Source organism: Zeus faber (assembly GCF_960531495.2).
Source record: "Zeus faber genome assembly, chromosome: 21".
Classification (NCBI taxonomy): Eukaryota; Metazoa; Chordata; class Actinopteri; order Zeiformes; family Zeidae; genus Zeus; species Zeus faber.
The window spans coordinates 14,275,068-14,292,286 of record NC_137208.1 but is presented as its reverse complement, the minus strand read 5'-3'; the positions used below and the strand labels follow the sequence as shown (position 1 = coordinate 14,292,286).

The window sequence follows — 17,219 nt, the reverse complement described above, 5'->3', positions numbered from 1 at the left end:
TTCGATATTATGCCCCCTTTGTCCTCCACCGATTGTATGCAACTAATCAGCAACAAATATTTGCAACGCAAGTATCAACTGTTTGCCTTTGAGCAAAAATAAAAAATGTCTCCTAGATGGGGAGAGGCATGTGCTTTGAGTTTGGATTGTCAGGGGTGTAAACACGGGAAACCAAATGAGGCGGGAGAGGGAAATACTCATATCAGAGCTTAACATCCATTCATTGTGTCTTTGAAGGATCAAAAAGGCCAAACGACACAACACATACAACAATGATTATGTTGTCTCTGTTGTTTGGGATTGGGAGCTGGGGGCCGGCCTCGTTCCAGTGTTCCATTTCACCGTATCATCAGCACCACCCCATCCGCCCGTTCGTTTTAAAAAATCGGTTCTCGCAAACGAAAAAGGATGTTTTCCTTTGTGCCGGGGAAAAGAAAAAAAAGAAAGAAACCCCCCCCCCCCCCCCAAAAAAAAAACCGCTGCCTATTTAGACGTAAAGTGCACTGCGAGACGCGCATCACGCTCCGGGGGTCGCGAGGACGCAGGCAATCACTCAGCGCGAGTAAACACCACCAGCTCTGCGATAATGTGTTGATCACGCCCGCTGCCTGTTTACCGTCCAAACAGGAATGTTTTTTTTTTTAATTTATTTTTGGATCGGCTTCTTTTCCCTTGATTGCGTGTGCTTGCCACGCACGCACGCACGCGCACGCGCACAGACACAGACACACACACCTCGTCCTCCATGGGGCGTATTTAAAGGTGGCGCTGTTGTGAGTTACACGTGCGTGTGATGTCATTTGATCTCATCACACCGCTCTGTGGAATAACCGATTCTGATTGGTCAATAGCGGTACGTTATTTCTGAACGACCGCTGATCTGCTGATAATGGCCGTTGTCACGCGCAACCGCTCTCCCGCCTGGTTCCACGTCCCTCGTAGCACTCCGCCTACGTGGGAATGCTCACATTAGCTAGTGGCGCCATCTTGTGGTGCCGCATAGAAACTACAGTGAAAGACAAACAGGTATGCAGGTATAGCCGATTCAATTCAATTCAAAGAGGTTTATTCGTCACATACATACATATACTATCATACATATACTGTATGCAGTGAAATGTCTTTGCAATGCACTCGGAGATTATGCACAATAGTTACTAAACCGAACATATAGTTTACCTAATTCCTACCTAGGTAAATAGCTGAAACAAACGGATTCCTAAAACGTAATGCAGTTAGTGAATAGAATAATATAAATAAAATAAAAATAAAATAAGACTCAAAAAGGTAATACACAGTTGGGGTCCAAAATAGAAGTGAAGGGAATAGAGTTATGTATATGGGTATAGGCTATTTTTATTTACAGATATGCGCAGTAAAAAGTCAATATAGTTGACATGTATAATTTTATTTAGAAAGTAGCCGCATAATGAGCAAGATAACGTACAAACAGATGGTCGTTAATGCAAAATAACCCCCTTCAGAGTGATTTCAAGACTTGATCACCCTGTCTGGGGTTATTTTGCGGTAATGACCAGCTGGCTGCACATTATCCCTTGCATACAATATATGTCCCCTATATATCACTGAATCAACATTTTCCTGGGTTGATACAGTTATAGGGGTTACAAAGAGACCATGGGTTCCAAACGTACAGTATTACGTGAAATGTGTGCTTTTCACGTAGCCGCGGTGTTATTTAAAGGCCCGAGAGTCTTACCTCCTCCGAATGGGGACGTCCATTTATTACCCCTGGACACAGGGGAATGCTTGGCCAGAGGAAGCACCTTGCCATAAGTCTCGAGGCACAAAAAAGCAACGCCGCCAGCCTATCCCCTTAACTCGTCCAACAGGCTGCCACGGGGGGGTAAAGGTAAAGGTCGAGTCTTCTTCAGAATCGGGGTCATCCGATGCCTTCATTACAAATTGCCTCAGCTCAGTCTCAACCCTTTCTCTTCCCACCCCCCCCACTCCTCTCTATGTTCAGCGCCGATGCCCTTACACCCTATACATCACTCCTTACCATCTGTTTTTCCTCTCTCCTACCGCTCCGACTGAAGGACAGGCTTTGGGTCCAGCTGGTTCTCAGCAGGACCGGGCGGCACGTTTCCAAACCGACGCCGGTGCGTGAAAACCACGCGCCTCCTCGCGTGCATCCCTTATTGGCCGAGGTAGGTCAATTCCAAGTTAATCAATTTCCCACTCGTTGCCTCTTAAGTTTCTCTCCGTGGAATTTTGTGGTTGAATTTTTCATCACAAGACAAGTTTTCGAGATCTTAAGAGAATCCTAAGGAAATCTCTCATCTCGAGGGTCGTTAAGAGCGCGCTCCCGGTCACCGGCAGTCGTTTGATTGGAGACGGTGAGAAACCCTTGTGATCAGTTCCAGACTCGTCTTGGACTCTCACTTTTGCTATATATACTTGGAGGTGGGTTTTCTAGTTTTGGCTCCTGTAGTGTGTGATGGATTACCTGATCCCCTGAAATCACCAGTGCTTGCTAAATCCTGTAGTGTGAGCACCACTGGGATGGAAGTCTTTGCGTGAATGTGCGATGCTGTTCTTTGAAAGCAGTTTGGTGTATCCCTGCCATAAGTGAGGCATCTTGGTATTTACAGTAATTTATAGAGTGGAGGTCATATGGGGGATTAACATGCTTCACTTTTTAAAGCCTGTCCTTTAAAAGAAAAAGTCTGCATTGTTGCACAGTGGATGTACTGTGTATGCATGCGTATGTATGTCTATATATATATATATATATATATATATATAAAAATATACAGTATATGTATGTGTATGTATATATATATATATGTTTGTTTATGTATGTGTGTATATACTGTGTGTGTGTGTGTGTGTATATATATATGTGTATATGTATGCATGTGTGTATATATACAGTATGTGTGAATAGTGTATCTATCTATCTACATACAATGTGTGTGTGTAAACAATGCAATACACTCCAATGCCTTTTCTATTTATTGAACAAAAGTATAAATTAGAAAGAAACATTTAAAACCGAGTAAGCGACGTTTTCAGACAATAGAAGGGAAAACAGAAACACGCGGCACCGAAAACCATAAATAAAAATGTAAAAAAAAAAAATAAATAAAATGAAGTCATAAATAAAAGAAATAAAATACTAAACAGATGCTCGAAAGCCAAGCAGGGAGGATGGAAGCGTCGCCATCGATCCCACCTTTATCAGCGCAGAGCCCCCTTGGGGGCGGCGCTCCGCGCGTGCGCAGACGCTCCGCACAGCCCCACGCCGCTCCACGCAGCGCCCGCCGAGGCGGTCCAGACCGGAGGACGCGGGATGGGTTAAAAGGAGCATGGCCGGCTGCGTGGCAACTTTGAAGCCACTTCTCCTGCCGCGGGGGGTGCCCCGCGCTGCGGACACGGGACTCGGCCCGGACCCGGCGACACTTCCCCGCGCCCCTCTCTGTCGTTGAGCGATGATTACGGAGCTGCTGTGCACCGCCGTGGCCGTGGGTCTCTATCTCAACACGCTGGACGCGGATTTCTGCTACGACGACAGGTAAGGGTGGGGCCCGCCTGGCGACCGTCGCCCGTGGCAACAGCATCCACGCACTCCGCCGCTTGTGCGACGCGTCCGAGGCGCGTGCCGTCCACGAAACACGACGAGGGGGGGCGACGATAACAAGGCGGCGGCGGAGGTTGGGTGAACGACACGAAGAAATGAGCGTCCGTCCTGTCGGTGGTTATTATTATTCTTATTTTTTTTCTGTCTGCAGGTGCTTAAAATAGGCTCACATTTCCGGAAATTTCGACTGGAGACCCGAGGAGTCACGAGTCGTTGCCTCTGAATTCACGAGGTCTTCGCCTCCCGCGTCCACGTGTTGGTCGTGTGTCACAGTGAGCGTGATAAGTTCCCCTGCTGTGAGGCTCGACTCCACGCAACGCTCACCTGTTCTACATCAACCCTGGGCCCCACCTCACCCGTCACACTCATGAAGAGTAATACGAGAATGGCCTTGTACTTTTGGATACATTTGGATATCCCACATGCGAAGTGTTCCACGTGAATTGGAGGTCCGCTTCTCGAGCTTTCAATTACATAAAAAAAAAAACATAACATCAGTAATACCAGTTTTTTTTTTTTTTAATTACCTGTGGCCCCGTGTCCATATCAAGTGGCCCCAAGGTTGAGGATCCCCGGTCCGCTTTGGAGACCAAACTAGGTGACAGAGTGGGTTTTTGATGCAAGTGTGTGTGTGTGTGTGTGTGTGTGAGAGATTCTAATAACAGTTCACAGAATCATCAATTTCGCAACCTCTCCTGTTTCTACCTCATACCGTCTTACAGCACCTCTGCTCTGTACTTAGTGTTTTCCATGATAATCCATCCACGATACTTTATTCAATAAAAAAAAAAAAAGGGGGATCATTTGTCCAAAGTTCGGTCTTAAATTCTGTGAGAGTGTGTCTTTAAAAAGGTCTTAAAGAGTATTAAATATAACTCTCTGTCGCCGCAGACACCCTGCGTCGCTCTCTCCAGTCGGGGTTGGGGTTTTTGTCCCCCCTCCACCGTAATCTCAGAATCTTAATGGCAAATTAGCCCCCGTCCTTTATGGTTCAGCCACGTTTCGTGCCGATCGAGAACGTATGCCTCGTACCGCGCCCCCGGGGGGGTTGAATTCAAGTGTTTTGGGTTTCTCGGTTCGTTGAAGTTAATCAAGAAAGCCCAACGTGTTTTGGGGGATGTGCTGCATATCTACGGCAGGTGTGTGCGCGCGAGGCGTTTGTCCCCGCGAAGACTCTCTGCACATCTGTCCGGCGCTGTGGCGTGACGGCTGTCTACGTTTTGGAATTAGGCGTTTGTTGATTTAGAGTCTAGTCAATTGTTGGGGAAAATTCCCTGGAAAATAAAGCAAATCGTTCTGTTTGAGGGGGGGGGGGGGGATAGATTTAAGAAACATGGCTGTGTGTCGAACGGTGCGACAGTGCACTGAGCAGGCACGCTCTCCCCCCTCTCTCTTGTCCACAATGCAGGCCAGTGGTTGTTATCTGGGTAGTATCTCCGTACACCATTATGTGACTTCCTGCTCATTGACCCCTGCGCGATTGAGGCGCACGATTGTGTGTGTCTGTCTGTCTGTCTGTCTGTCTGTGTGTGTGTCTGTCTGTGTGCGTTCGTTCCTGCAGCGTGCAGGCAAGCCATTCGTCTATCAGCCTAGCCTGTGCATTTGACCATGACACGGTGAAATTGTCCCGAAGACCCTCTGGTGACATATTAGCAGAGGCCCTGCCACCCCCGGGAATCCATCACCGTCCCGGCGATAAGTCGACGGGAGCCGGTGTTTTTCGGTTCAGCGCCCTCAGATGGAGGAAGCTTAATACCAATCAGAGACGTGACCCCTTCTGGCCGTTTATCACGCGGCGGCCTCCGCCCTCCTGCAGGGGGGTCACGGGCCGCGCGCTCTCCCGGGTCGTGAATTGCGCTCCCGAGGTCGACGCGCGGCGGAGGTGCGGCACGGACCTGATGTTGATGTAGTCCGGGAAGACCTCATTTCGGCTGTTGTCCCCCACCCCCCCGCCCTTTCCGGGGCCGTAATTGGTCCTTTCGTTAGCGTTTCTCCTTGGGGTTAGGATGACCGCACCGAAAGACAGAGCTCACACTGGTGTCCAGAGGCTCCTCTGGTTTCTGGGGATGTTCTGGCGGGTTCTGTGCTTTCTCAATCATGTCATCAGTGTTTTCTTTTTTTTTTTTTTTTATCTGGCATTGCTCCGGAGCCTGCCAATAGTTCTCTTGGCCAGCGCTCATCCCAATAAAAAAAAAAAAAAAAAAAAAGCCTCATTGTGTGACTGCAGCGGCGAGAAAGGGAGCCCTGACTCCTCCAGTCAGAGATGTAATTTCTTTTGTTAAAGGTAGAATCAAGATTTATTTTTGGGAGCGCCGTCACGGCTCCTTGCGGTTGAGCCAAAAAAGAAACAAATAAATAATCTTTCCGGTTGTTCGCATGGCATGTAGGCTTCCATTACAGATTGAGAAAATGTATTTGCGGTGAACTCCGGGGCCGTCGTTGATAAGCGGGGCTCTGCATGGCAACGACATCACAGCGAACATCTCATTTACGACATTTTGACAAAGGCGCCGGGAGACTGGCGCGGAACAGGAAGACATTCAGCGAGCGGCGCGGTCGCCGGCGAGACTCTTTGCGGGAGATAAAGGAGGCCGCTTGAGGAAACACCCCCGATAGGGAATGTATGCCAAATGACCCCGGTCACGTCACAGTCGCCCCATTCAACCGAGAAACGCATTATGGATCTTCAAGGGTATCGTAATTGAACATCCTCCCCTCATTGTTGCAGAGGAGCGAAGCCGCTTCAATCTTGGGCGTCTAGGGCTGCGCCGGGGGGAAAAAGTCCGCCGTGGGTTTTTTTTAATTTAATTTTTATTTGGACGTGATTAAATTCTTCCGTACATGCCGCCGAACCCTGAGAGTCATTGCTGAGCAGAGAATTTTTTCGTGCAGCGGTGTTAATGGCTTGGCCTCGTCGTTTGTAGAAAGCAGAAACGCTGTTCAATTAACTCCATCCCACACGGCGAGCTCGCTCGCAGAGGATCCGTGTGGGTTTCTCCACATCTGTTGTCTCTCTATCGCGGTTTCCGTGGGCGACCGATAAATACATCAGTATGGCAATTGTTTTAATGCTGCCTATTAAAAGGTCAAAGCCAAACCATACCGCACTCTGTTTCTGGAGTTGTTGTTTCTCAAATATTAATGAATTGTCTGAAACAAGGATGGGTTTGGCGTTGTTTAAGACCTATAGTATTTAAAAGTAATTGTACATAGAAATGGAGAAATTCCTATGGAGCACACCAACGGTAAACGACACCGAACATGGGAAAATAATATATATATGTGAAACCACTCTCTGATGTTCTCAGGTCTTTGGGCGCCCTTTGCCAAATGCACCACTCATAAATCTGTCTGTGCTAAGTATGTGGTAGGAAGCATTTGTTCCAAGGAGCATTGTTGCGCTGGCTGGATTATACATGAAATCCCATCAACAGCCATTGAATTCAGAGCAGAAATGAACCCGGTCAATCACGCGAAGGTTCTGAACTCTGAAATGTCCTCACGCTGCTTCCCGTGCAGTGCTACTTGCTGTGATCGTTTTATTGTAGTAAGAAGCTTTGACTTAAAGTTCTTGATGTTTTTGTTTTGTTTTTTTTCTTCCCGACTCCCTATTTTACACCTTTTTGGGTTTGGGAAATGCACCCTCACTAAGGTTTCATTTGGTGGATTTCCAGCTATCGGCTGGTACAGTTGGTGCTTGGGTTGTGAAGGATCTTCCCACATAAAAGGGCTTGGCTAGATCATATATGATCCTTTAATGGTTTATTTTATATATTTTATGTACCTCTTATAAATATTATGATGATTCCCTGTGCCTCCTGCGTAATACCGATGATTAAATAATGGAAAAAATGTGTAATCTAATTGTTTTGATACTAAATGTAAAATGGGTACTGTGGTTGAAGCAGATAGATATTGAGGGCAGGTCCGGGCTGCGGCAGTGTTTTCATTGGGTTTTAAATTAAGATTCGGTTTACGTGGAAATTAAAATCATCAGCGTTTGGGGGGGGGGGACAAAAAAACGTTAGCTCAAAGCCGGGAGGAGATTTTATGTGACCGGTTTTGTCAAATGAAACCTTGAAGAGCAAGTGTAGGGCACGGCCGCCCCAGTCTGGCACGCGAGGGCTTCAGAAAGTGAACACGATACTAGTTGCTTACCGAGCGATCAAACGCGTGGGCTGGTTGAAATAGGGTTTGCATTGATGTCTCTGCTCGTAAAAGTCCCTATCTTCGGGAGGGCGGGGCGGGGGGAGACGGCGCGGGCCGCCGTTCAAACAACAGGGTGAGGGGAGAACGTCGTCTCATTTCGATTCCCCGCGGACCCGGCCCTCGCAAGCAACTCTGCGGTCGGCTCCGAGGACCAGTCAGCAATCCCTGCAGATGTTGTTGGCTCTGAAAAAGGTTTTTTTTTGGGGAAGCTTGCACACGAGAGCGCGGGAGGAATCCGGTTTGTCGAAGAATAGCCCCTGATTGATAACAGCGCCAGGACACGTTCAATATTTCACCCGAAGACAGGGCGGCGGCGACGAGCGCCAGAGATCCCTGTTTTTGGTCTCGAGACTTTTCGCTGTCGTCTGAGGGGTTCATTTCCCACTTCGACGTCCAAAACGCTTTCTGCTGTTTCATATCATAGGTAATGGAGCATATTAGTGGTGTAATGGAACGTCGTTGATCCGTGCGCATGGCCCCCCCACGGTTCGGCGCGCATGTGAACCGGGGATTAAGTGCAAGATTTAACCATCGTAGTGAAATACAGTTTTGCTGCCGCTGTTACTTTTTAAAGTAATAATTCCCTACATCCCGATGGTGAAGGAATGTGTATTGGGAGATGCACAGACTTGACTGTGCACGACTTACTTAATTCTGAACTGATTTTCATGAAATTTTAGCTTGTTATGAACGTGAGAAATTTGACTTAATGATACTGGTTTCGTATTGGAATTAAATTCAGTTACTGTGCGGGGATCTCATCATATTTCTTCATTCACTACCATGTTTAAAGGAGGAAGGTATCATACGTGCCTAATATTGCACTTTAATTTAACAATTGACTTTTTAATATTTTAAATATTTTAAATTGTTATTTAAAGGTCGGACATCTTCAATGTTGTTGCCATTTAAGACCATGGGCAAAAGTTCCTTACTTTCCGTGTTTTACAGGATAAATGGAAAGCAAAGTTATATTTGTCCCCCTTTCTCTCTCTCTTTTTTTTTTTTTTTTTTTGCTGATCCGAAAAGTCATCCGATCCGTGAGTCAAAACCGTGATACGATCCGAACCCTGAGTTTTGTGATCCGTTGCGCCCCTCGAGCATAATGTCGCAATTTTAGATTGGACAACCCTCGTCATTCTCACACCTTCATTCAACCCCATATGTCTCTCTTCCACAGCTGAGCTTTAAATGAGCTAATAATTGATGTACTTTGCTTAGGATGGCCATCTAAAAATACCACGCTCAAACACTCTAGATTTGTTAAAGGATCGGATTCATAATACCCCCCCGCCCTTCCGATATTGGCCCCCGATATAGATACTGGGTATCAGCATCTCTATCGAATGCACTAACGTTTACTGTACTAACACACCAAGGACCTCCCTGTGTCTTCTCTGAGTATAGTTGGGCTCACAAACTACTTCTCTCGTATACCAACACATGCTCTGACCGCGTTCAGACTTCAAAGGGCGTCTTCTGCTGCCAGACTAATTGATAAAACGCACAATAAAGTTTTACGGCACCTCTTCCCTCCAGGGCCCCAAGACACACACACATGCAGACGACATGGGCTGGCCTATTTCTATCTTCTCCTTCTTCCCTGTCCCATTGACTCCCAGCGGTGCGTCGGGATGCGTCGGGCTCCGGCTTCACCCTTGGCTGGCCCTCCAGCTACGTGCGGCAAGGGCCGACCCGCCCCGTCTGCCAAGACAGCGCCGCCAAACCTCAGTCCCACGGGCCTCCCCGTAGGCGCACCATCTGCACGTCCCCAAAACACCGGCGACCGTCGACGAAATTGGCCGGCGGAATCGCCAGACAGGCCCCTTTGATTTGTCTTGTCACAAACGTGCTGGCGACGAATGGGTGAAATGGGTGGAGGAAAAAAAAGCATCCCTTGACAATCCAGCGGTCTGAGCCTATAGCATGACGTTGGTTATCTGGCGAACCACACGAGTGGTCTCGACGCCCTCGTCACTAATGGAGACCAGTCATACGCGTGCTCGGCAGCACGGGGTTCAGTTTCAACCGCCGTGCGTGAAAAAAATAATAAAAAAAACACACCGTAAGCAAAGCTCCCTGTTCTAAGTATAGGATTTCTCTCATGAGCTTGCATCCACTCTCCGACCTCAAACAACAAGATGGAGTCAGAAAGAAACTAAGTCGCAGCAGGTGAGGCGAAATACGAGACCGCTTTGGGAATGGCGTCAATCCCCGACAGTTTCCCTTCTCTGCCGTCTGTAATCAATAGTCGTCTTTAGCGTCTTTCGGCGACGGGCGAGAACAGCTGCCAGAACAGAAAATCCTACAAACTCGGCGTACTTCATTTCTACGACAGTTGGCGGTGCGGTCACGGCGACGCTTTTGTCCCTTTACTGCCGGTGCTGAGGCTGTAATGGCTGCATGGGGTGAAATGACAGGGTGTCTGCAGACGGCGTCTGCCCTCGCCGCTCTGGTTTGCGTGATGTGTGAGCTGTGCATTGCATTTATTTATTTATTTATTTATTTATTTATTACATTTTCAGGCTTTGCGTGGGTTGTGGTGGTTTGAGCAAAGATGGGGGGGGGGGGGGGCGGTTAGCTGGGATGGAAAATGAAAAATAGTGAACAGACTGCTTGAGGTGAACCTTGATGGCCTGCCAATGCTTTAGTCTTAATAACTGAACCCAGAAGGTAAGTTATGGAGTTGTACAAATACAACGATTGCATATATGTTGCACCAAATTTTCTATATTATACACAGATCCTCAACAGATTCAGTCTCTATCATTGTTTAACTGTAGTCCACTGAATAAAGGATTTTGCTGGTTGGTGATTTATGGTTTCTCCCTGAGATAAAGTGTTTTCTATAACATTTAATAACATTTATAATGATTTATCTATATGTACATTACCTTTGATCGCATCATAAAAATAGTACTATTGAATATTATGTATGATGCCATGCCTGCTGCACTGAGATATGTCTTTGTTCCAACCGGGATGGCGTCATAATTGATCGAGACCTTAAATATACAGTTTTAACTGTAGTGCCAGCACCGATTGAGATTGATTAGCTTTGCAACCTTGGCACTGAACCTTGGCAGCACGCGGCACGCACTTTGTACGGCTCCGTGCATGGATAGTGTCACTGTACAGTAAAGCACGGCCAGGGCAGCCTGCAGAAAATCCACTGTCAGGGGGAGATCAGTCCGTGCTTCTCACCTTATAAAGAACGTCAAAGGCTTTGACTGACTAAGGTGGCGCTCGAACCCGAGGGAGATAAGGTTTCAGGTAGATCAAATGCAAGCGCACCTACACACACGCATACACTGCCTTTACTCAGGGATGCAGTTAAAATATAGACTTTGAAAAGGAATGCGCTGAATAGGACTGAGATCATAATTTCATCTTAGTTATATAAACCGACTTAGACAGTGAACCTGTTCATTCTGGTGCTCTGGCGTTCCAAACACCTTTGCTGGAAAATGGCATCACCTTCTGCCTGAATTCCAGGAGTTTCTCCTCAGTGTACACAGGTTTCCCAGCTGTACGCCGTGATTAAATTTGTGCAAATGGAAGAGCCTTTCTTCCCTTCCTGTTTGCACCTGTTAAGGCTGAAGAGGGCGAGACTCCCGGTGCAGTAAATAAAACGGACAGAGGAGACACCGATTCCCAGCACAGTCGTGGCGTCTCTGATAACGTTTCGGGGAGTGAAGCCGCTGCACTGCACTGAGGCAAGGAGGGGACGGTGAGTGGAACCAATGGTCCCACACGTGAAAGACAGCATTAAAGGGCCGGCCACCGTGATTGCCGTCTCTCTGTCGGGGCCGGCTGTGCGCCTTCCCGGTCCACTGATTTGGAACATAGATTGTAATTTCCCGTTTCGCCGTAGAATTAATAGGTCTTGCCGTGCAGTGAATTATTTGCCGCCCCAATTGAGGGATGAAAAACCTTTGGTCGGGTTTGGCTCGGCCGGAAGGTCAATATTTTCTCTTGGTCCACATAAAGCACATCATCCCTCAAGCAAATTGCCCTCCCTAATTACCTGGGCAAAGTCAGGAAACATTTAAGCCAATTTTCCCATTTCTATGCGCTGGCCCTTTAAACGCAGCTCAATACTCCACTCATCCGTCTAATGAAGCAGGATTGACCCCCTCGTCTCGATGGGGCGATGGAATTAGTGGTGGGTTTTGTAGGTAAATGGAGGAATCTACCGTATAAATATACAATGTGTAGTTGAAAGCCCGCTTTGATAAATGGGAGGAATCTGCATTTTATAATGGGCTGTTGTCGTCCGTTTTCTTTGTGCGAAAGTTGTTCGAAAGTTGTTCTTTTTCCATACATCGTTTTTTTTATATCCATGGATCAGTGGTCAGGGCGAAGTCTATTGTTTTGAGTTTTTCTCCGTGTGTGAAGACGGATTTCTTTTGTTGGCGGCTTATCCGGCCGTCATTTCTTCTCCTCCATGTAATCTTCTGATCTATTGTGAACTGAAGAATGAAATTGAGTTTGTTTTTTTTGACAGACAGACCAAAACAGGCCAGAAATGTCTCAGAATTAGGGCAGTTTGTTGAAAGAATAATATGAAAAATCATGTTGGCCTCCAATCAAAGGTTCTTATTTTATTTTTTTCATTATTATTATTTTTTTTTTAATTTCTGAGGCTTCTGGGAGTTTGTCTTTCCCACAAAGGAAGCGGGCAGGAACCCTGTTATAGTTGAGTGATCCACATCTCTGCTCCGTAGGCGTTGTGAGCAGTCAGCAGATCAGCGTTTGCCCTGGAATAGCTTGGACCCGTCCGCCGTACTGAGCGCTTTTCACCGCAATCAGCAAAAGACAATTTCACGGAGGGGAAACTCGTCTCCATGAAGTGGCGTGCAGACAGTCAATTACCGAGAGAGAGCAAATCAATTTGCTTAAGTATTGCAGGTCTTTTTTTTTTTTTTTTTTTTTTTAATCTTTTTTTCTAGTTCGTGTGACGAGGCCTGATGCTCGCAGAGGCAAACCTGCTCGGTCACACATTTTGGTGTCACACCTCGTTTTTGGCTGTCCTCACGTTACGGTTTGATGACTTCCCAACTTGTAGTTCATTATACTGCTCATGTTAGAGATGTATTTTGGGGTTAACATAATTGGTTTAAAAGTTAATCAAATGAAGAGACAGAGAATATGGATCTCTTTATAAGCCGAATAACATTCTAATCTTTGTTAAACTACTGTGGTAATGATATGAGTTGAAACACTCAATAATACAAAAATTAAAATTGCAATACACTTAAATATGGCACTGCAATATATACATTACTACAATAATAATAATTGAAAAATTGAGAACACAAGAGTGGCAGTTGTATTGCACTGGAGGTCCTTGCTTATTCCAATCTCTTAATACCAAATAACAATACTAAGACAATATGTTGTATGTTTTTACGTTTTCTTTCCTGCTATAATATGCACCTGGTGAGTGATGTTATCAATATCAAACAAATCATATTGATTCCATGTGTGCAGACACGTCAAAAAGGGCTTTCCAGATGGAGAAATAAATAACCTATCCTGGGTTCCATGCAGACACAAGAAGTTGAGCTTCGTATCAGGTCAGTCTATGAGTTGCTTTCTTTTTTTTTTTTTTTTTTTCAATGAAGAGACGAAAGGATCGTAATAAATTTTGCTGGACCTTTACGTAAACTCTCCGTCGTCTGATTCGTATATGCTGTCTTAAAAAGAAAGAAATAAATAATAAAAAAAAAAAAGAACTTGGCCAAGCGCATTCCTGTAACCCAGTCCCTCATGCCATGACATCACGTCTGGGTGTCCCTTCAGTCCCATCTCAGAAGGCACTATCAAAGTTTTATAATGTTACACAATTATTTTTATGGTTTTATAACCGAGTTTCCCGCAGCGGTTCAAAACTGGACCGTCTATTTTGGAGTCACGCTGAAAACTCCAGATAATCTCAAAGCGCTGGGGGGGGGGGTTGACCTCTATGACCCCTTTCCAATGTTATTATTTACACATTGGAGTCATTAGCCGTGGATGAGGCCGTTCCGTCTGAGATCTTGATTAAAAGCTTCACCTGGGTCAAAGGAAATTCAAGTCCCTGGACTCGCCTTGAGCCTTTCATTTGACCTCAGCCGTGCATGAGATGGTAAGGATTTGAACTTAGATTTCCATCGGTTCTACCGCGACGGCCCGGTTCCCCGAAGTATCAGTCTTTCAGCGTCTGCGTTATGTCAGGGCTGTGTTCCGCAGATCACACTTCGCCAATTGGAAACACCTAAGATAAATATTTTTGTTTTTCAATATACGGTAGCCTCTCAGGGACCGACACCAACTTATAGGCGTGTTTCCCAAGCTGGCAACCACGCGTCAGCTGTTGGTTACCGAATTTAAACCATTTTGTAATTGAGTGATAATGATCCGATATAATTATAATCAATATTTCAATATTCTCACAACGGGACGACCAGATCGCAGAAGATGCCTGACAACGTCCCAAATGTGGTTGCCCGGGACAACTGGGCAACTGTTGTTGTCGGGCCCCGCCTCTGTTTGGCCGAGCTCCGGTGGTGCTTTTTTCGTTGTTTCGCTCTCTCGCTCAGTTTAGAAAATTACAACTGGTCACGGCAGAACGGCAGAAAGTTGAAATGAGCGAGTGGTGCCGTTTTACCATTTTTTTTTTTTTGTCTGTTTCCAGATCAGATCAGACAGAGGCCTTTTGAACAGACTTTCAGACAACAGACAGACCAGAACCCGGCTTTGTTGTTCCCTTGACAATAGTCCTTATTATAGTCCCTCCAACAGCAAAGCTCGAAAGAGTGAATCCATTCCTCGGAGGAGGCCAACGCTGGAGTTTCTAACACTGCGAGACAAGCGTGTACGGCAAAATCTAAAATACGGACCTTATCTCCTTCCCCTTTTGTTTGGCAACCTGACAGCGCCGGCGCTCCATGTGCTTTTGAACGTCAGAACGGTTAACAGTGGAAGGACTGACCGAGGTCTCGTATTAAAGCGGTTTCCCTGCTCTGATGCACAGAACAGGCGCGGGAAAGTGATTCTTCTTGGCAAAGAGACGGCAGACACAGCTGGCTGCGGCTGCGGACGCCCAAGCTGGCGATTCTACTTAACGTGGAGGGGGTTTAGCGTGCCCGGGACAGTGAAATAAAGTGGGAGCTGTCACTGCGGCACTTCAGAAAATAATGAATCGAATCAGACTGTTCGGGGTTTTTTTTATTTTATTTTATTTATTTTTATTTTTTTCTCTCTCCCTCTCCTCTCACTCAGTCTCTGGCTCTTGGCGCTTGTGGATTTTGTTCATGGAGTCTGTGTGCACCTGGTGCTCTCTGTGCTAGTTGTTTTTTGTGTGGGTATGGATTTATCTGTGCTGTGTGCACCCGGCGCTGCTTTAATACGTCTGTAAATGGGTGCGTGCATGGGTGTTTATGTGCGTGAACCTGATGACTAATGTGCAACTACTATAATTCTGGGGCTGGACTGTGTGTGTGGGGGGGGGGGGGGATGAAAAAAATGCTTCCAGTTTTCTCAAATACATTTTTTTCCATAGAGCAACATTGAGCCATATCTATTGGATTGAACCGTTCTGTATATATGCACGTCCCCAGTTTTCAAAATCCCTCTCTATCTAACTTATCACTAATAAAGGGAGGAATCTCTGTATGTCTGTTCATCCAATCGACTTCACACATGGCGGGTGTATTGCCGGGGACGTGCAGTGTCGAATTTGGTGCAATTTGTACAAGCCACACGTGTGATATTAATAAACTTTCTATAAACAGCGAGCCAGCGGGGAGGGGCGGGCTCACAAAGAGCGTCTTTCCCCGGTGTATGACTTTAACTGCCAGTTTCATCTTCCATTGTGGAACCCGGCAGCGAATCATTGGCATTTTGTTAAACTGTGCCATTAACATGTCTTCGGAAGTCTCGCTTTTTGCACGAGCATGCATTAGAAAGTCTTGAATTTTGAACGGGCATGCTAAGGACCGAATCAACAGGCCTGCACTGGTTTTAATTAAAGTTAATTTTATAGGTTACTGTGCCAACACCACCAGCTTTCTTGAACTGGGCCACTGTGTGTGTGTGTGTGTGTGTGTGTGTGTGTGTGTGTGTGTGTGTGTGTGTGTGTGTGTGTGTGTGTGTGTGTGTGTGTGTGTGTGTGTGTGTGTGTGTGTGTGTGTGTGTGTGTGTGTGTGTGTGTGTTCGATGAGGGTCAAAGGAATTAAGGAGGTGGGGAAAGATGGAATGGGTTCACCTGCTGTTGTGAAGGACAAAGTGGTGGTTATTTATGACGGTGAAAGTAGTGGAATTTGTAATTTAGCACTGAGACTAGATAGTGTCTGGGATTTTGGTTATTGAAATATTGCAATCTAGTGAAATGTTGCCTTTTAAGGCTTATGCTGCTGAGCTTCGTACACTGTTCTTGTTGCTCTTCTAATCGATGGTCATAATATCCACATAACTAATGATTGTTTCTCATATACTTCTTGTGTGTGAATGTCTTATGAAAGCACCGATAGTCATCCCCTCCCAAAAAAATCGTCAAATTATCGATATCGAGTTATTCCTCCAAAAAAAAAATATTGAGATGATTGACTTTGTGGCTTCATCGGCAAGGCGTAGAAGATTTGTGATTGTTGGTTGGGATGAGGGCCATAGTAGAATAAAGCAGAACAATTCCGCTCAGAAATGGGTGAGTGTGAGGTATTTATAGCAGCAGGAAAAGACGCCAGTTCCACTGACTGACAGATGGAATCATTTCCATAGCCTGTACAGAAAATAATCATGCATGATGTGCTTTATGTATTTATTTTTTGCATTATGTATGTATTTTTCCAGAGAGGATGAGATCTGCATTCTGTCTGATCTGTCATTTTCCAGTCAAGCTTCTCTTTTACGACGAACCCCTCCCCCTCCGCCCCTCACCCACCCGGGGTCCCCATCTCGCAATTAGCTGTCATTAAGCACGTTGAAATAATTGGTGGGGTTTATATCTCGATACACAGCTGACTTGTTACCCGTGGTTAAATTTCACCGTTGGGACGAAGGTGTTAGATTTGGGAAACTGCCACTCCTGGCACACTGATAAGAGCGGCGCATTGTGAAAGCCTCGGATTTTTACAAAGCCTATGAAACTTCCCATATCAAAGGCCCCTCGACACAGCGATCGCAGTCGGTTCCAACCCGGTACAATGGGGCCGGTGCTGTATTTATGGGCCGAGCTGTCGGAGACGCTAATAAATTTCATGTCCAGGAGCTCCTCTCACAATGGGAAACACTCAACTCTTTAGCACTCATTTTTTCCATCGGGTATATACAATAATGGTGGTGGTCTTTGGGGTTGTTAGTGGGGTATGAGGTGGTAATTTGCTGTCACGGGAGGTGGGAAATATTACACTCTTGGTTTTTT

At 46.1% G+C, this 17,219-nt stretch overlaps 1 protein-coding gene across 1 annotated transcript in view; it reads left to right on the top strand.

Moving 5' to 3' along the window:
- Positions 1-3,435: 3,435 nt before the first annotated feature.
- Positions 3,436-17,219, top strand: part of LOC307246638 (protein O-mannosyl-transferase TMTC2-like) — a gene marked incomplete at its 3' end in the record, with an annotated part of 53,085 nt that continues 39,301 nt past the window's right edge. Inside the window, exon 1 of the mRNA XM_080022624.1 lies at positions 3,436-3,538. Within this exon, the coding sequence (XP_079878750.1) occupies positions 3,456-3,538 (83 nt within the window). The 5' untranslated portion in view covers positions 3,436-3,455. The remainder of the gene's footprint in view (positions 3,539-17,219) is intronic.